The sequence below is a fragment of the Bufo bufo genome, chromosome 1, assembly GCF_905171765.1.
Source record: "Bufo bufo chromosome 1, aBufBuf1.1, whole genome shotgun sequence".
NCBI lineage: Eukaryota > Metazoa > Chordata > Amphibia > Anura > Bufonidae > Bufo > Bufo bufo.
The window spans coordinates 475,894,415-475,915,152 of record NC_053389.1 but is presented as its reverse complement, the minus strand read 5'-3'; the positions used below and the strand labels follow the sequence as shown (position 1 = coordinate 475,915,152).

Genomic DNA, 20,738 nt, shown 5'->3' with positions numbered 1-20,738 from the left:
GGAACTGCACCGCTTGGACGTTGTAAGGGCCTTGAAGATTTACTTGGAGATCACCGGCTCCTTTCGACGCACGGACTCTCTTCTTGTGGTTCCGGAGGGTCCGCGCAAGGGGTTGGCGGCCTCCAAGGTGGCTGTCGCCTGTTTCATCAAATTGACTATTGCTGAGGCTTACCGTGCCAAGGGCAAGGTTCTGCCTTTCGGTGTTACCGCTCATTCCACCAGAGCGGTCGGTGCCTCTTGGGTTTCGGCTGAACAATTGTGCAAGGCGGGCACTTGGTCTTCCTTGCACACCTTTACCAAGTTCTACAGGGTGCACACTCGTGCATCGGCGGATGCTGCTTTGGGCCGCCTGGTCTTGCAGGCGGCGGTTTCTTGATGCCTATGGTTGCTTCGCCTTGGGCTGTGGTCCCTTCCCTCTTGGACTGCTCTCGGATGTCCCAAGGTCTCCTGTGTCCTCCAAGGAAATGGGCGAGAAAACAAGATTTTTGTATAACTTACCAGTAAAATCTTTCTCGCTCTTCCTTGTGGGACACAGCACCCACCCATCGTTGTTTGTTCTACAGGTTACGGTTTGGTTGCCCCTGTTGGGTAGTTGACTTGTTGGTTCCACTTTGTTGGTCATTACCTTTTCTCACTACTTGGACACGAAACTGGCAGTCTCTCTCTCCAGGCTGAGGGTATAGCTGCTGGAGGAGGGGCTTAACAGTTTTCCCTTAGTGTCACGCCTCCTAGGGAGCTGAGCTATACCTAAGGTCTCCTGTGTCCCCCAAGGAAGAGCGAGAAAGAGATTTTACTGGTAAGTTATACAAAAATCTCATTTTTGTATGCGTATATGGTTTATTTCTATTTCATTAAAAGCTTGCTTAGTAGTGCAGTCTCTTCATATCCAGTATCATTTTTGTGCAGGCAGAAACTGTGCATTCATGCAACAAAAGCCTACACCCTGTTCCAAGATGAATGTGTTAGCAAGTATGAATGCTTCCACAGCAAATCCCAGGAGTGGATGAGGTAAGTGTAACTTGTCTGCTTGTTGTTTTATGCACGTCTATGGTTTTATTATTCTGTCACATGGATTATCACTAATAAAGTAAAACTAATATCTCCTTCCCTGATGTTTCTGGTTTTCAATCTTGTGAAAATCTTCTTTGTATGAAATGTAAATTAGGCAGTAAGGTCACCAAGTTACAATCTGCCCCACTCCCGGCCTTTTCTAAATGGAAAACCATGATACCAGAACTTAAAAATGAAGACATAGGTGATGTCTTGGAGTCACCTTCCTTGGTTTCCCCTGCTATTAATAAGTTCATACATCTATGAATTATACATCAATGTTATTTAACGCCCTCGAGATTGTATAGGATGGGCAGGCTCTTACATTCAAGATGTCACAGGTGCGCTGCAGAAGGGGCTAACTTTTGGCATCTTATATGGGTCTGCACATATATGCAGGCATTTTGGAAGGAAATTACGGATTTCTTGTCTAACTTGCTGACTCTTCCCGTCCCTATGGATCCTATGATGTGCCTATTCGGTATTATGGATGAGGTTATCTATACGCATTATACCAGAATATTCCCGAGGGAAGTTCTATTTTTGGCACGGAAAGCCATAGCGATTAGGTGGATGGGAACCCCCACCTTGAGTCAGTGGAGGGTTTTGGTGAATACGATAATTCCGTAAGAAAACATAATATAAAAAAATAGAGGGTGTTCCCCCAAGTTTCTAAAGGTCTGGGGATTGTGGTGCTCCTCTTCACAAACTCTGTATTCGGTTCATAATTACTGCATCCAGATAGACCCTTATATTGATGAAAACATGTGCACGTTGTTCATGTGTGATCTGCTTTGTGTATACCAAATGTCATGCTCTTTCTGATTGAGACTGTAAAGATATGGTGCTGTACATGTCTTTTTTTCAGATTTTTTGGTTCTGTACAGTCGTTCTGCATAATCTGGTACTATATACTTGTTCAATAAAACGAATAAAAAATAAATAAATTAGGCAGTAAGGTGCCCAGAGGGGCGTTATTTTCTTTCTTTCTGGGCGGCGTTACCTTGGGTTAGTGAAGTAGCGGGGGGAGGGGGCGGCAACGGCGCTGATAGGGATGTGGAGTCTCGGCCCAAGAGAGGCGTGCTTGGGCTGTGCTGGAGGGCGTTCCTGGGCACTGGATGGGGGCCGTTCCTGGGCACCATTGAAAGAAAATAACACCCCTCTGGGCACCTTACTGCCTAATTTGCATATCATACAAAGAAGATTTTCACAAGTTAGAAAACCAGAATGCCAAATGAAAGGTACATCAGGGAAGGAGGTATTGTGTTCTACCTGGGAATAGTTTTACTTTATTAGTGATAATCCATGTGACAGATTTTCTTTAAACTTTTCCCCACCAGGAAGATGATGCTCTTAAGAAAAAAGCTGATCACCCTCAAGAATCAGTGTTTTGACATTGCAGAGGAAGTGTCAAAGTGCCAGCATTACATTAATGAGGTAAGTCTATGCACAGTGCTGATTTCATCCTGGATATTCATTTAGTTTAGTGCATTCTTTATCACTTTACAGTCTTGAATACTTTTCATTAATTTTGTCCTTGCTACATTCGAATAATTACAGTATCAAGAAAACATGCCTCAAAAAATGTTTGCTAATCCTGGGGGAATAAAGCCAACAGTAAACCCAATCTACACAAGCCCTAACACTTTGGTGGAAATGACCCTTGGGTGAGTGTTCTGCCTAACTGATTATAGAATGATGTAATAACTGTTTCCATTTTTCAACGATCAGCTTGGTTATCTGAACATCTTTAAAGTATTTGTTATCTTAACCGCTTTACGTCCGCCCATAGGATATAAACGTCCTATGGGTGGACGTCTATTTCTGAAAGCACGTTTTAGAACGTCCTTTCAGAAATAGCAGCTGCACGCTAATCGTGCAGCTGCTGATCGGGTTGCCCGCTGTCAGTGACAGCAGGGCAACCCTAAGACAAGGCAGGGACAGTTCCCAGGTGTCCCTGCCTTCCGGATCGCTGCAGACACAGCGCTCACCGAGCTATGCGCTTCCTGTTCCGGCCCGGCGGTCATGTGACCGCCGTGACCGGAGAGTGCAGGGGCTGTGTGAGGTCTCTCAGAGACCTCGATCAGCCCTGCTCTGAGGCTGTACAGCGCTGGATTGCTGCTGTACAGCCTCTCTAGGGGTGTATTTGTCCTGTAACTGGGGCTACTATGTCAGCCCCAGTTACAGGAGAAATCAACAGTAAAAAAAAAAAGTGAAGTAAATGTCCCCCAGAGGTCTTGTATGACCTTATGGGGGACGAAAAGTGTAAAATAAAAAATATAAAAATAAAAGGTTGAAAATAAAAAAAATAAAAAAGTTTCACATGTAAAAAAAAAAGTCTCCAAGTAAGGAATGAAAAAAAAAGAGTTAAAAATATATATAAAAAAAAAAGTATACATATTAGGTATTGCCGCGTCCGTAAAAACCAGCTCTATAAAAATATCACATGATCTAACCCCTCGGGTGAACACCGTAAAAAAAAAAACTGTGTCAAAACAAGCAATTTTTGTCACCTTGCATCACAAAAGGTGCAACACCAAGTGATCAAAAACGCGTATGTCCCACAAAATAGTACCAATAAAACCGTCACCTCATCCCGCAAAAAATGAGCCCCTACATAAGAAAATCTCTCAAAAAATAAAAAAAACTATAGCTCTCAGAACATGGACACATTAAAACATAATTTTTTTGTTTCAAAAATGCTATTATTGTGTAAAACTTTAATAAATGAGAAAAAGTATACATATTAGGTATCGCCACGTCCGTAACAATCTGCTCTATAAAAATGTCACTTGACTGAACCCCTCAGGTGAACGCTGTAAAAATAAATAAATAGAAACTGTGCTAAAACAACCAATTTTTTGGTCACCTTGCCCCATAAAGTGTTATAATGAATGATCAAAAAATCATATGTACCCAAAAATAGTACTAATAAAACTGGCACCTTATCCCCTAGTTTCCAAAATGGGGTCACTTCTTGGGAGTTTCTACTGTAAGGGTGCATCAGGGGGCTTCAAATGGGACATGGCATCTAAAAACCATGTGGAGTTCCTTTTCTTCTGCGCCCTGCCGTGTGCCCATACAGCAGTTTATGACCACATGTGGGTTGTTTCTGTAAACCGCAGAATCTGGGTAATAAATATTGAGTTTTGTTTGGCTGTTAACCATCGATGTGTTAAAGAAAAAAATTGATTAAAATGGAAAATCTGCCAAAAAAGTGACATTTAAAAATTTGATCTCCATTTTCCTTTAATTCTTGTGGAACGCCTAAAGGGTTAACAAAGTTTGTAAAATCGGTTTTGAATACCTTGAGGGGTGTAGTTTCTACAATGGGGTCATTTATGGGGGTATCCACTATGTAGGCCCCACAAAGTGACTTCAGACCTGAACTGGTCCTTAAAAAGTGGGTTTTGGCAATTTTCTTAAAAATTTGAAGAATTGCTTCTAAACTTCTAAGCCTTCTAACGTCCTAAAAAAATTAAATGACATTTCCAAAATGATGCCAACCTAAAGTAGACATATGGGGAATGTTAAATAATAAATATTTTATGAGGTATCACTTTCTGTTTTAAAAGCAGAGAAATAGAAATTTAGAAAATTGCGAAATTTTTCAAATTTTGGGGTAAATTTGGGATTTTTTCATAAATAAAGGTGAAATATTTTGACTCAAATTTATGACTATCATGGGCGTGGTTTGGCAGCCGAGCGTGATGGCCGCTTGAACCTGCTGCTCCTGCACATAGCGACCGATTTAGCAAGGTATACCCTTTGAAACAACTGGTGTCATTCACCCAAAAGTGCCCAAACAGCTTGTGAAATGCCTAGGGGCAAAAGGGTGCACGCCAAGCAAGGCAAACTCGACTTCTACTTCGAGAAAGATGCGGATGCCGTACAGCAGAGCCCGGCGGTCCCGCCATTTTCACCTCATGTGGATGATAAAGAACCGGCGCCTTCTCCAGCGCGGCAAAGAGTATCACCACAGCCGGCGAGGAGCGATTCAAGCCCACACTCACCTGAGAACCGGTCTACATCGACGGGCAGCTCCGCTGGTGCATCTCCCCCCTCCAGTGACGCTAAAGTACAGTCACCACTTTGCTCCGAGACTGGCAGTCCAGAGAAGCAGAGGCCTAAACTTCAGCCGGCGGCAGACACAGAGGTGAGCGTTGAGGATGCCCATTCTGCTTCCAGCATATTATATAAATTACCCACCTCTGACCAGCCTGCGTCAGGAAACCTCCTGAAGGAGATGCTGATCGCTTTTAGCGCTGCCCTGCATGCTGATTTCTCCTCCTTGGTTACCCCGCTAAAATCATCTATTGCAGGCCTAGAATCAAGAGTGGCGCATGTGGAAGTAAAAATGGGGGAGTTTGCAACCTCGCACAATCAGTTAATAGATAATCAAGAAGCCATGCAGGCGGACATTGACCGTATCCAAGCTAAAATAAATGACCTGGAGGACCGCTCCAGGCGTAACAATATTAAATTTCGGGGCATTCCAGAGGATGTTAGCCCCTCTGAGCTGATGGACTTCCTGAAAACCTTAATGAAAAGGCTGCTACCCTCTTGTGCAGATCAAGACCTGATCGTAGACAGGGCCCATCGGATCCCAAGACCCCGGCACCTGCCAGAAAATATCCCCAGAGACACTCTGGCCCGGATACACTTTTTCCGCACAAAAGAAGCTTTATTGATGGCGTCCCGACAGATGTCTGAATTGCCCGCGCCCTTTCAGTCTGTGAAATTATATGCAGACCTGTCGGCAGCCACACTGCGACAAAGGCGCCTGTTAGCCCCTATCACCACCGTTTTCAGGGAGCACAGCATTGCTTATAAATGGGGGTTCCCGGTGAAGCTTCTTCTCACCCATAATGGCAAGCAACACAGCATTGCATCTGTAGAAGAGGGCCGTCGCCTACTGAGTTCCTGGAACTTTCCTCTCCCTTCAGAAGAAGATCCACTACCCGGTCCCCCTCGTCATTTGAATGAAGAGTGGCATGCAGTTGGTGCCAAAAGGGGTACCAAGCATTGAATACCTACAGTAAAATGTGCACTGGAGTGCACACTAGTGCTTGGCATCAAACAGGACTAGTTCCCTATAAGTCCTAAGACCGGTAATTCACCATTATTGGTGACTATTCAGTCCGGTTTAATTTGATGTATAGTTTGTTATTTCTTTGTCTGTTTTGTCTGTTTTGTTCGTTTTGTTCCTTTTATTTAATTTTCACTTGCCTTTACAGTCACAATTTAGATGGCATTAATGATCGGGAAATAGAAGGGGTTAAGTTCGAGCTCTGTATGGCATCTAGGGAGATTCAAGCAGGCACCCTTAGCTTTTTGACCTTCCCTCATGGTTCTTAAACTGGTCTCCCTAAATGCCAAGGGGTTAAACAGCCCTCAGAAGAGATCCTTCATGTGGTCAGAGGCTCTTGACCTTAGAGCAGACATACTGTGTGTGCAGGAATCTCACATAATATGTAAGGATGCACATAGGATCAAACATCATCTATTCCCACATGTCGTACAGTCCCATTACCGTAAGAAGCAAAGAGGAGTCATACTGGCCTTTAGGAACACTATTGCCCTTTCAATTACTAACACCCTTACTGATAAGAATGGCAGATTCATCATTCTGACCTGCACCTTAAACAACTTGGCATATACTATAGTAGCTGTTTATGCCCCGAATAGACATCAGCTGCATTTTATGAATAAAGTAATAGCAAAAACGGCGAAATTACGACAAGGCCATTTAATAATTTGTGGAGATTTTAACTTAGTGCCTGACGCCGAGATAGATTCCTCAGCCAAGAATAGAGGTTCCTATCCCACTCTGGGTCCTCTTCTAAACCGGGAAGAGCTGTACGACGTGTGGAGAATTCACCATGCATCCGAAAGAGACTATTCTTTTTTCTCTCCTGTGCATAATTCCTACTCCCGCATAGATCTCTTTCTAGTTAGTAGATCACTCCTCCAGTTATCCACGCAGTCTACAGTTGAAACAATAAAATGGTCTGATCACGCGGCTATATCTTTATCAATACAAGAAACGTATAATATACGGGATTCTCTCTGGCGCTGCAGTCCTTATATCGTTTCTAATCCAAAGTACAGGGCCGAAATTGATAAAGCATTAACCGATTACTTCGAGCTAAATACAGGCTCAGTCTCTAATCCCTATAGCCTGTGGAATGCCCATAAGGCTTTCATAAGAGGTATATTTATCAAGTTGGGTCACCAGGCAAAAAAACTGAGGGAACAGAAACTACAGGACATTATGTCTCAGCTAACTTCCCTGGAATCCCTGAATAAATCCTCCCCGTCCGCAGAAAGATCTGCTCAAATACATGCCTTGAGAACACGACTTAGGGAGTGTCTCCTCTTTACATATGAGAAGAACCTGAGGGCCACTAAAGCCCGTTATTATTCGCAAGATAATAAAGCAGGTAAATTATTGGCCTGCCGCCTGAAATCAAGGGCAGCCAAAGCCAGAATCCCGTATTTGGTCCATCCGACAGACGGTCATAAGATTTTTGATCCAAAGGCTATGGCGGATCAATTTGTTAGGTATTACTCTGCCCTATATAACCTAAAAGACTCTCCTGAGATAAACCCTACCCCGTCCCCTGATATTGACGCGTACTTAGAGAAGTTAAACCTAACGGCCCTAAACGACCAGCAGAGGAGCAAATTGTCCCTCCCTATTAGCACTCCTGAGATTGTTAAAGCTATTTCCTCGCTACACCCTCACAAGTCCCCAGGCCCAGATGGTCTGTCTAACATCTACTATAGCACTTACCAGGACAAACTCATTCCCCACTTGTTAACGGTATACAATAAGGCATTCAGAGAGGGTTCCTTCCCGGTTGAGATGTTGTCTGCAACAATTGTAGCCCTACCAAAGCCGGGCAAAGCACCTGACAGACCCCAGAATTTCAGACCCATATCTCTGTTAAACACGGATCTGAAAATGTATGCCAAAATTCTAGCTACAAGACTATCAGATATTATTCCAATTCTGACATCCTCAGACCAGACAGGATTTGTCAAGGGCAGGCAAATTACTGATAATTCCCGCAGGGTATTGAATATAATAGATACCATAAATCGTAGGGGAACCCAGGCGCTATTGGTGGCCTTAGATGCAGAGAAGGCGTTCGACCGACTGAACTGGTCGTTCGCCTTCTCTGTGCTGAGAACAATGGGATTGGGGGGAGCATTCATCGAGGCAATTGGAGCCCTGTACTCCAATCCCTCAGCCAAGGTGTTTATAAATGGGGCCCTATCCTCATCATTTCCCTTAACTAATGGCACGCGTCAGGGGTGTCCTCTCTCACCCTTGATTTTTATTCTAGCGATGGAGCCCCTGGCCCAGGCCATTAGACTTAACCCAGAAGTACCTGGAATACAGATTGGGAAGACTAAACATTGCATTTCCATGTATGCAGACGATGTGCTCATGACATTATCATCACCTCATTCATCCCTCCCAGCAGTTCTTTCTGTTATTAAAGAGTATGGTCGTCTATCATATTATAAGGTTAACGAATCCAAGTCACAAATCCTTCCTTTAAACATAGGTAGAGACATGATAGACTCCTTAAAAAGTGCCTTCCCCTTTGATTGGAGAGGTGATAGCATAAAATACCTGGGCATAAATCTACCTCCAACCTTTTCTACTATGTTTACTACCAACTACCTCCCCTTATTAGAGATGATCAAGCAAGACTTTGCCTCATATAGCAAATCTGAAATATCATGGGTTGGCCGCATTGCAACCTTCCAAATGTTTATTCTACCTAAGCTTTTATTTATCTTCAGAATGGTTCCCATAAAAGTCCCCAACTTCTTTTTTAAAAAGGCACAAGGCCTACTCAGCCGCTTTGTATGGAAGGGAAGTAAACCTCGAATTGCAACTAGCACTCTCACAAAGCATAAAAACAAAGGAGGTCTTAGCCTTCCAGATCTTAAAGATTACTTCCTGGCCACCCAAATTCAGGCTTTGAAAAAATGGTGGATCATGGATGTTCAAACTCCCTGGGTACATATGGAATCAACGTTAGCCCCAAACAGTCATTTGAAAACCCTCCTGATCAACAGCCTGAGTGTCTCCAAAACTGGGGTCCAACCATTGCCTCTCGTGATGAAGGCTTCAATTTACCATTGGTGTCTCTTTCACAGTAAATGTGCTCCAGTTCCAGTCTCATTGCTAGATTCATCACCTCTACAGCTAGTGGAATTGCATATTCCAGAGTTAGATTTAGCACCATGGGGTCCCTTAGGTGTCAACATACTGAGTCAACTTTACAGCAATGGATCCCTAAAGTCCTTTAGTGAACTCCAAGAGGAATTTAAGATCCCCAAGGGAGATTTCTTTAAATACTTACAGATCAGGCATCTTTTACAATCAGCATCTCCTTACCAAGTGATAGCGTACAAGGGAGTTTTTGAATTGTGGGCCTTACCAACGAGAGCAGATAGAAAGGAGGGAATAAGATCTCTATACCAAGCCATAGACATGAAAGCCACTTTCACTAAATCTGCACCACTACTGGCATGGGACAAAGAACTGGGAACAACTATACCTGAGGTCGACTGGATAGAGTCATTTAAATTCATCTCTAAAACCTTTCACAGCACTTCCTTATATGAGGCTGCTATAAAGTCATGTCTAAGATGGTACTACACCCCTGACAGATTAAGCAGAATCTATCCCGGTACATCGAATCTCTGCTGGCGTGGGTGTGGACACAGGGGCACACTGCTACATATACTTTGGGGGTGCCCGTTGATTTCAAAGATTTGGTCGGATATGTTTGAAGTTGCCTCTAGTTTCTGTGGTATTGCAGTTAACAAAAATGTGAATACTGCGCTCTTTTTTAAGGGTATACAAAATATTCCACCTAGGAGCAGAATTCCGGTGGCACATCTGCTACTTGTGACTAAATTAGCTCTGACAAAATGTTGGAAATCGGCGACAGTCCCCTCTAAGGCTGAAATTTTGGCCAGAGTCCAGAATAACTGTACTTATGAAAAAGTAATGGCATATAAAGACCATAGAGTTGATAAATTCTTGTATCAGTGGGAGCTTTGGATGTTATTCATGCCCAGGCCATCAAACCAACCTTATGATATATCTCTCTAAGCTGTCTGATTATTACACTACTGTGATGTTATAAGTAACAAGGCAATTTATTCTTTGTTTTGTTTTATCCTTTTATTTTATTTTATTTTATTTATTCTATGTATTCTATGTATTCAATTTCCTTTATTTCACTTCTTTTCTCTTTCTTTGAGTAATGTGTCATTACAAGTATGCGTTACTATAGGTCCTTATAGCACTGGCTTGTCTGGTCTAATATGGGACACAATCTTTAATATTACCATCTATGAGGGTCATCTGTATCATCGAATATTAAGATTGTATTAATATTGTAATGGATGGTATGAATCTTCTGTATTGTTAAAAATTTTCAATAAAAACGATTGAAACAAAAAAAAAAAAATTTATGACTATCATGAAGTACAATGTGTCACGAGAAAACAATCTCTGAATGACTTGGATAAATAAAGGCGTTCCAAAGTTATTACCACATAAAGTGAGATATGTCAGTTTTGCAAAATTTGGCCTGGTCAGGAAGGGGGCAAATGGCCCAGATGGCAGGTGGTTAAGGGGGTTTTCCAGAAACTAATTAGTGATGACCTACCCTAAGGTTAGGGTCCATCTCTGAGAACGTCTGCCAATCTGCCGTTTGAAGAGGCCGCAACGTTCAGGGGAGTACTGCAGCCTCTTTCACGTCCAGTAGTCACACGGACTTTGTGCAGCTCGGTCCCATTTAAGTGAATGGGATTAAGCTGCAATACCAAACACAGCCACTATACAGTGTGCAGCGCTATGCTTGGTATAATATGAAGAGGCTGCAGCTCCTTCAAACAGCTGATCAGTAGGGGTTCCATTAGGCGGACCCCCATCAGGTATGAGTGACCTATGTTAACCATGTCAATTCTGAAAAACCCCTTTAACCCCTTAAGGACTCAGCCCTATTTCACCTTAAGGACCAGGCCATTTTTTGCAAATCTGACCAGTGTCACTTTAAGTGCTGATAACTTTAAAACGCTTTGACTTATCCAGGCCATTCTGAGATTGTTTTTTTCGTCACATATTGTACTTTATGACACTGGTAAAATGAATGGGTAATAGAGATGTAGGAGGGCACTCGGCAGATGGAGTCACATAGAGACACGAAAGTTAGAACAGTACAATGTATTAAACACCTCTATAGCAATAAAAACATAAAAAGCAACTATAATATAATATAGGAATATTCTAATACACACCGTAAAAATACAGGCAATGCTATACAATATAGTACATAAAATGGAGACAAAGCTTAGATAAAATATCCAATGTAAAAAAGAGGGGAATAACTTCAGATAAAATGTCCAATACCACAAAGGGTTAAGGCGAATTAAATATAGGAATTTTTCAAATGAATTTTTCAGTTTTTCTATTTAAATAGTCGGCTTGAACTCTCTCAATTAAAACCAGTTCGTGGCGTCCCACGTTTTCAGATGGTATTAATCAATAGGAGGAAACAATATTCGATGAAAAGATAATCATAAATTTTTACTTGGCTTATTTGTAGCCAGCACTGTAGTATACATGGAGTTTTCCACTATGACGTACTGGATCTGAGTTCAGCGTCCCACGTGGTGTAGCTTGTTTGGCATGGCCTGGTTGCGGCCTTCTTTTGGATATAACACAAGTCGAATCTTTATAGAGTGTCAAACTTGAGTTTTCGCATCCCACGTGTTTGTATTATTCATACACAGATATAATCATTGACCCAGGCACTGTGAATATCGAGTCACGCACATACACTTTCAATGGACCTTAGTTGGTTGCAGCAAGATTTAGTGCTTGCCTTTTCCTTGATCCTGTGGGCGTTCCTCTCCAGGTGCTGTGTCTTTCGGGTCTTTGTAATCTGTTTCATTTTTGATTCTTTTCCAAGCGCTGTAGATTATGATTATAATCCCACTATGCAAGTCCATAAATTGAGCACACTTTTTGTGATGTAAGGTGACAAAAAAATGGTTTATTTAGCACAGTTTTTATTTTTTACGGTGTTCATCTGAGAGGTTAGGTCATGTGATATTTTTATAGAGCCGGTCGATACGAACGCGGTGATAACAAATATGTATACTTTTTTTATGTAAGTTTTACACAATAACAGCTTTTTTTCAAACAAAAAAAATGATGTTTTAGTGTCTTCATATTCTGAGCCATAGTTTTTTTTATTTTTTGGGCGATTGTCTCAGGTAGGGGCTCATTTTTTGCGGGATGAGGTGACGGTTAGATTAGTACTATTTTGGTGGGCAAACGCCTTTTTGATCGCTTGCTGTTGTACTTTTTGTGATGTAAGGTGACAAAAAAATTGTTTATTTAGCACAGTTTAAATTTTTTTTTTTTGCTACGGTGTTGATCTGAGGGTTTAGGTCATGTGATATGTTTATAGAGCCGGTCGATACGGACGCGGCGATACATAATATGTATCCTTTCCTTTTTTTTCCCCCTATTGTTTACCAAATTTTGTTTTAGCTTTATTTGGGGAAAATGACGTTTTTGTTTATTTTTACTTGAAACTTTTAATTTTTGGGGGGGAAAACTTTATTTTTGAAACTTTTTTTTTTCACTTTATTTTTTGTCCCACTTTGGGACTTGAACTTTTGGGGGTATATTCCTTTACAATGCATTCCAATACTTCTGTATTGGAAAGCATTGGCTGTATGAGTAATACTGTGTGTATTACTCATACAGCTTCCGGGGCCTGTGAGATCCAGGGGGCTGGATCTCACAGGCTCGTCACCGGAAGGCAGCGCAGATGCCTCAGGAAGGCATCGCGCTGCCTTCCATGCCATCGGGTCCCCCCACAGCCCCATGGGGATCCGATGGCACCGCTGCCGCACTATAGAAAGCAGCAAACCGCAGATCTGAATTGACCTGCGGTTTGCGGTCGATCGCCGACACGGGGGGGTCACGGGACCCCCCCGCGCATTTAGCCGAGGTGCCTGCTCAATGATTTGAGCAGGCACCTTGTTCCGATCACCGCCGCCCGGTACGTCATGTGTCCTTAAGGGGTTAAAGAGTTTTTTCTTTATTTTGGAGTATACTTGTTTTACATGTTTCTGCTTTTTTATTCCACAACAGACACAGTTAAAGTCCCACTCTGTACAGGATCTCCATTGTTCTGTCTTATCCCCATCTTTTTGTCATATGATACTTAAAGCGGGTCTACACAGCTCAACTGTCGGCAGATTATCAGGGGAGAACGTTCCCTCGAATATTTATTCATGCTAATCTGCCCATCTAAAGGTGCCACAGATCACCTACTGAACGAGCGAAAGGCTTGTTCATTGGGTGAAATGGTGGTTGTTGCAGACAAGTAAATTATCATTTCTGGGGAGCAGGTTGTGCTGTCTAAACAGCGATCTGCTGCCCAAAAACAAAGCAGCTGTATGAGGTTGAGGGATAGTGGTAGCCATTGTATGAGGTTGAGGGATAGAGGTAGCCATTGTTAGTCCTCATACCATGGAGGTGATCGCTGCATGTGACTTTAGAGTGAAAAATAGTTATACTTACGGTAGTAGGTACAGTATAATTGTACATAGTATACCATATAAGGATATGTTTCAGCTTTGGTGTTCCAATCATTAGCACTTATTTTTCTGTCTATACTTACCTTTGTGTACCACGCTAGGCATTTAGTCAAGTCACTTTTACACTTGATCATCTTGAGATGATTAAATGTCACACACACAAAAAATATAATTTATTTATTTTTTAATTAGAATGCGGAAATTAAAAGAAGAGATGGAAGGAGTTGTCAAAGAGCTGGCGGAAAATAACCACATCTTGGAAAGGTAAACAGCACAAACCTTTATTCTGAAAGAAATGTTTTTTATGTCCATTCTCTAAAGCCTGTCGTGAGGGAAGTGTTCTCTGCCATCAATCACCTGCTAACTAGTGGGGGAGACCGCTGCTATTACATGCAGAGATCTCCTCCACAGCATGGGGAGGAGCTTGTGCTATGCCATCACTCGTCTCCATACTGTCTAGTTGTTTGCCGGCTGCAGATCGCTACTAGACCTCACATTCTGCCGCCGGCAGGATGCTTAAAAATCTGAATTGCCCGATTAATGAGCGTTTGCTCATTCATCAGGCAAACGGTGGCAGTATTACATTGCAAGACGAGCGTTCAGCTCTTTTCGGACAAAATAGCCACTGTAATACAGCCTTAGGGCTCGTTCACACGACCATGCCGTTTTTTGCAGTTCTCAAATTGCGGATCCCGCAAAAAACGGATGCCGTCTGCGTGCCTTCCGCAATTTGTGGAACGGAACAGGAGGCCCATTATAGAAATGCCTATTCTTGTCCGCAAAACGGACAAGAATAGGACAGGGCTCATAATTGTTGCGGGGCCACGGAACGGAGCAACGGATGCGGACAGCCCAGAGTGCTGTCCGCATCTTTTGCGGACCCATTGAAATGAATGGTTCTGTATATGGACCATATGTGGAACACAGAAAACGGCCCGTATACGGAACACAAAATACGTTCGTATGAACGAGCCCTTAAGGTAATTATAGATGTAAAGATGTCAGATTATGTCATGTTGATACTCATGTCTATGGCCACTTTTTGCTGGGTTTCCACTTGCCGCTGCAATCCTGTTGACTGTGGCCACTTGAATGTGTGGGTTCATGGAGGTATTACCTTCAAACCCATCTGGCCGTTGGCTGCTGCAGGTGGGCAGTGTTGTGGGTGCTGCATTGCAAGCTCCCCATGAAAACCCTGCCTTACAGTTTCATGGTCTGATTACCTGTTCTGTTATCTAGGAATGGGCATCATTTTCTATGCAATTTTGCCTTTTATTGATCCCAACAATTAAAATGTTTCATTGCAAACCACAGATCGGCCAGCAGTCTATGTTTTCAGAGGGAGCTATGCTAATTCTCCATCACAATGCCATGTAGTGAAATTGAGGGTGGGGTTGTCATTAATATTAGAGATATTAAATGAGGCTCCCCACAAAAAATAGGTCACAAATGCAATGATTACTAGAACCTCTAACGATCTCTAGAACAGAAGTCCTCTTTTCCTCCTCACCAAGTGACTGTGGTAAGGATGAGTTTGAATGGAGTGGTGGTCAAGCATGTGCACTGCCACTCTAGTCATAGTCTATGGGACTGAGAGAGATATGTAGATGATAAATGTATTTTATGGGAAAATATATTTAATGATATGTTAAATTTTTTGCTCATGATCATTCCTTTGCATACTGTTTTTTATTTTTATATATATATATATATATATATATATATATATATATATACAGTACAGACCAAAAGTTTGGACACACCTTCTCATTCAAAGAGTTTTCTTTATTTTCATGACTATGAAGGCATCAAAACTATGAATTAACACATGTGGAATTATATACATAACAAACAAGTGTGAAACAACTGAAAATATGTCATATTCTAGGTTCTTCAAAGTAGCCACCTTTTGCTTTGATTACTGCTTTGCACACTCTTGGCATTCTCTTGATGAGCTTCAAGAGGTAGTCCCCTGAAATGGTCTTCCAACAGTCTTGAAGGAGTTCCCAGAGATGCTTAGCACTTGTTGGCCCTTTTGCCTTCACTCTGCGGTCCAGCTCACCCCAAACCATCTCGATTGGGTTCAGGTCCAGTGACTGTGGAGGACAGGTCATCTGGTGCAGCACCCCATCACTCTCCTTCATGGTCAAATAGCCCTTACTTTCAAAGTTTTCCCAATTTTTCGGCTGACTGACTGACCTTAATTTCTTAAAGTAATGCCATAATCCAAATTCTAACAGTCTATTCAGTAGGACTATCAGCTGTGTATCCACCTGACTTCTCCTCAACGCCACTGATGGTCCCAACCCCATTTATAAGGCAAGAAATCCCACTTATTAAACCTGACAGGGCACACCTGTGAAGTGAAAACCATTTCAGGGGACTACCTCTTGAAGCTCATCAAGATAATGCCAAGAGTGTGCAAAGCAGTAATCCAAGCAAAAGGTGGCTACTTTGAAGAACCTAGAATGACATATTTTCAGTTGTTTCACACTTGTTTGTTATGTATATAATTCCACATGTGTTAATTCATAGTAGGGCTGCACGATATATCGCTAAAGTAATCGAACCGCGATAATCGGCAAATGCGGTTTGGCGATTCGGCCGAGCCGAAAATGCCGCGATTATTATATATTAAGGGGCCCCTATTGATAAAAAAAAGTCCTCTGTCCTATTGATAACATAACAGGTCCAGCCTCTGTACTTACTTTCACGATGAATGCACTGCAGCGACGAGCGGGAGCGAGCGAGGCAGCCGGCCGGCGCGTGACTGACGTCACTTAGTCACGCTCCTGCTTCCTGAATTAGGTGGGAGGAGCGTGACAGTGACGTCAGTCATGCGCCGGCCGGCTCGCTCTCTGCCGCTCTCTGCAGTGTGAGTGCATTCATAGTGAAACTGTGAAAGTACAGAGGCTGGCCATTTTATGAATAGGAGAGTTAACACATGAAGGGACACATGGGGCCATGAGGGGGACCAGCATAAGATGCTATATGTGTGTCTTATGCTGGCCCCCCTCGTGGCCCCATGTGTCATAGCACACATCCCCCATAACAGTGCCCTCCGCAGGTCCCCCATAACAGTGCCCTCCGCAGGTCCCCCATAACAGTGCCCTCCGCAGGTCCCCCATAACAGTGCCCTCCGCAGGTCCCCCATAACAGTGCCCTCCGCAGGTCCCCCATAACAGCGCCCTCCGCAGGTCCCCCATAACAGCGCCCTCCGCAGGTCCCCCATAACAGCGCCCTCCGCAGGTCCCCCATAACAGTGCCCTCCGCAGGTCCCCCATAACAGTGCCCTCCGCAGGTCCCCCATAACAGCGCCCTCCGCAGGTCCCCCATAACAGCGCCCTCCGCAGGTCCCCCATAACAGCGCCCTCCGCAGGTCCCCCATAACAGCGCCCTCCGCAGATCTCCCACATAACAGCGTCCTCCGCAGATCTCCCACATAACAGCGTCCTCCACAGTTCTACACCTCCACAGATCCCCCACATAACAGCGCCATCCACAGATCCCCCACATAACAGCGCCATCCACAGATCCCCCACATAACAGCGTCCTCCACAGATCCCCCACATAACAGCGCCATCCACAGATCCCCCACATAACAGCGTCCTCCACAGATCCCCCACATAACAGCATCCTCCACAGATCCCCCACATAACAGCGTCCTCCACAGATCCCCCACATAACAGCGCCATTCACAGATCCCCCACATAACAGCGCCATCCACAGATCCCCCACATAACAGCGCCATCCACAGATCCCCCATAACTGTCATACCCAGCCGCGTCAGCGGCTCATATGGGAAAATCCAAGCAAATAGACCTCTAGCACAATTCCCTTAAAATATCGCATCGCACATCGTTATCGCAATTTTTAGGGCCCTAATCGCAATCGCACAAAATTCCCATATCGTGCAGCCCTAATTCATAGTTTTGATGCCTTCAGTGTGAATCTACAATTTTCCTAGTCATGAAAATAAAGAAAACTCTTTGAATGAGAAGGTGTGTCCAAACTTTTGGTCTGTCTGTACTGTATGTGTGTGTGTGTGTGTATGTGTATATATATATATACAGTCATGTGAAAAAATTAGGACACCCTTTAAAAGCATGTGGTTTTTTGTAACATTTTTAATAAATGGTTATTTCATCTCCGTTTCAACAATACAGAGAGATTAAAGTAATCCGACTAAACAAAGAAAACTGAAGAAAAGTCTTTTCAAGATCTTCTGTAAATGTCATTCTACAAAAATGCCTATTCTAACTGAGGAAAAAGATAGGACACCCTCACATGTATTCCCTCTTAAATTGGCTCAGATCTCACACAGGTATATCACACCAGGTGCACATAATTAGTAGATCGTTACTCTGCATGTTGAATGAGGCTTGCCCTATTTAAACCTCAGACATTTAGTTTGGTGTGCTCCTGACTGTTGAAGTGAGAGTGAGCACCATGGTGAGAGCAAAAGAGCTGTCAGAGGACTTCAGAAAAAAGATTGTAGCAGCCTATGAGTCTGGGAAGGGATTTGAAAAGATCTCAAAAGATTTTGAAATCAGCCATTCCACTGTCCGGAAGATAGTCTACAAGTGGAGGGCTTTCAAAACAACTGCCAACATGCCCAGGACTGGTCGCCCCAGCAAGTTCACCCCAAGAGCAGACCGCAAGATGCTAAAAGAGGTATCCAAAAACCCTAAAGTGTCATCTCGAGAACTACAGCAGGCTCTGGCTACTGTTGATGTAGAAGTACATGCCTCTACAATCAGAAAGAGACTGTACAAGTTTAACTTGCATGGGAGGTGTGCAAGGAGGAAACCTTTGCTTTCCAAGAGAAACATCGAGGCCAGACTGACATTTGCCAGCGATAAAGTTGACAAAGACCAGGACTTCTGGAATAATGTTCTTTGGACAGATGAGTCCAAAATTGAATTATTTGGACACAACAGCAGAGGACATGTTTGGCGTAAACCAAACACAGCATTCCAAGAAAAGAACCTCATACCAACTGTGAAGCATGGAGGTGGAAGTGTCATGGTTTGGGGCTGCTTTGCTGCAGCAGGACCTGGTCAGCTCACCATCATAGAATCCACGATGAATTCTACTGTGTATCAGAAGGTGCTTGAAGAACATGTGAGACCATCAGTTAGAAAATTAAAGCTGAAGCGGAACTGGACCATGCAACATGACAATGACCCAAAACATACTAGTAAATCAACCAAAGATTGGCTGAAAAAGAAGAAATGGAGAGTCCTGGAATGGCCAAGTCAAAGTCCAGATTTGAATCCCATTGAGATGCTGTGGGGTGACTTGAAAAGGGCTGTACGTGCAAGAAACCCCTCAAACATCTCACAGCTGAAAAAGTTCTGCATTGAGGAGTGGGGTAAAATTTCCTCAGACCGATGTCGAAGACTGGTAGATGGCTACAAGAACCGTCTCACTGCAGTTATTTCAGCCAAAGGAGGTAACACTCGCTATTAGGGGCAAGGGTGTCCTATCTTTTTCCTCAGTTAGAATAGGCATTTTTGTAGAATGACATTTACAGAAGATCTTGAAAAGACTTTTCTTCAGTTTTCTTTGTTTAGTCGGATTACTTTAATCTCTCTGTATTGTTGAAACGGAGATGAAATAACCATTTATTAAAAATGTTACAAAAAACCACATGCTTTCAAAGGGTGTCCTAATTTTTTCACATGACTCTGTATATATATATATATATATATATATATATATATATATATAATATCCCGAATTTTTAAGTACTGTAATTATATTTTACTCATGTTTTGTTTGCTTTATTTTCATAGATTTGGGGCTTTGACCATGGATGGTGGCTTTCGAAATGTGGATTGCATATAGTCTGCTATTCGGAATGTGTTGATCAACCACTAGCCTCATGTGGCATTTCTTTGGACCTTAACCCTTGCCTGCTTCCTTTCCTGTAATTTCAGTGCCAGAGATATATGTATATATGTACTATAATGTGAATATATGGCAGTGTTTGGGTTCATTCATTTGATTTAGGCCTCATGCACACGACAGTGTTTTTTTGTTTTTTTTTACTGTCAGTGATTTGGCTTCAGTGGTCCGTGTCCGATTTGCTTCAGTTGTGTTTCCTTGTGTCTTCCTATTTTTTGTCTGACAGGGGGAAAAAAAGGAATGTTAATGAAAAGTGTAATTTTATTGCACCAAGGTCTTGTAGAAAAAAACGGACACGGATGACATACCAGTTGTGCATCCATTTTTTTTGACGGACCCATTGACTTGAATGGGTCCGTCCTCCGTTTTTTACTGACAAGAATAGGACAGGTTATATTTTTTTGACGGACTGGAATCGCTGATGCGGAGAAAAAACAGAGGACTATCAGTTTTTTTTCACAGCTCCATAGAAATGAATGGGACCTCCGCTAAACTGTGAAAAATGACGGAACGGACGCGGATGCACACAACGGTCGCGTGCATGAGGCTTTAAGCAGTATTCCGATTGTTAACGGTTATCCCCTCTCTACAAGAGGTGGGATAACTGTAAGATCAGTGCGGCTCTTCCCACTAGGACCCCCACCGATCATGAGAAGCAGCATGTTGAGCACGTGCACTGCTTTTCTCCATGCATCTCTACGAGGGTTCCAGGGCCGAATACAACGCTTAGGTTTTTCCCGAACTCCCATAGAGGTGAATGGAGAGGCAGTTCACATGCTCAGCCTGCTGCTCCGTTCATTTTGGGGGGCTTAGGCGGTACAAGCTACCCATTCTTATGATCGGTGGGGGGCCCAGTGGTAGGACCCCCACCAATTTTAAAGTTACTAATAACTTTTACCAACAGGAATACCCCTTTAGGTTACAATTGCTGTTGTCCAGTTTCATGAACTCATAAAGTACTGTAATTTCCAGTTGAATAGTGTACAGAAAAATATATTAATACATCTGAACTTAATGACTGGTTCAATTAAACATTTAGTATAATGTATTTTTCTAAAGTGTTTTGCTTCATGTTCATGTATTATTTCAATAGCAGTGTCTTAGTCTAGGTGCTCTATTATATA

At 42.9% G+C, this 20,738-nt stretch overlaps 1 protein-coding gene across 2 annotated transcripts in view; it reads left to right on the top strand.

Moving 5' to 3' along the window:
* TBK1 (TANK binding kinase 1) overlaps window positions 1–19,836 on the top strand; it is a 73,067-nt gene extending 53,231 nt beyond the window's left edge. For both annotated transcript variants that reach the window (XM_040409397.1, XM_040409388.1), the window contains exons 17-21: window positions 907–1,008; window positions 2,391–2,487; window positions 2,611–2,717; window positions 13,897–13,968; window positions 19,503–19,836. In XM_040409397.1, coding sequence (XP_040265331.1) covers window positions 907–1,008; window positions 2,391–2,487; window positions 2,611–2,717; window positions 13,897–13,968; window positions 19,503–19,554 — 430 coding nt within the window. In that variant the 3' untranslated portion in view covers window positions 19,555–19,836. The remainder of the gene's footprint in view (window positions 1–906; window positions 1,009–2,390; window positions 2,488–2,610; window positions 2,718–13,896; window positions 13,969–19,502) is intronic.
* The last annotated feature ends 902 nt before the right edge of the window (window positions 19,837–20,738 follow it).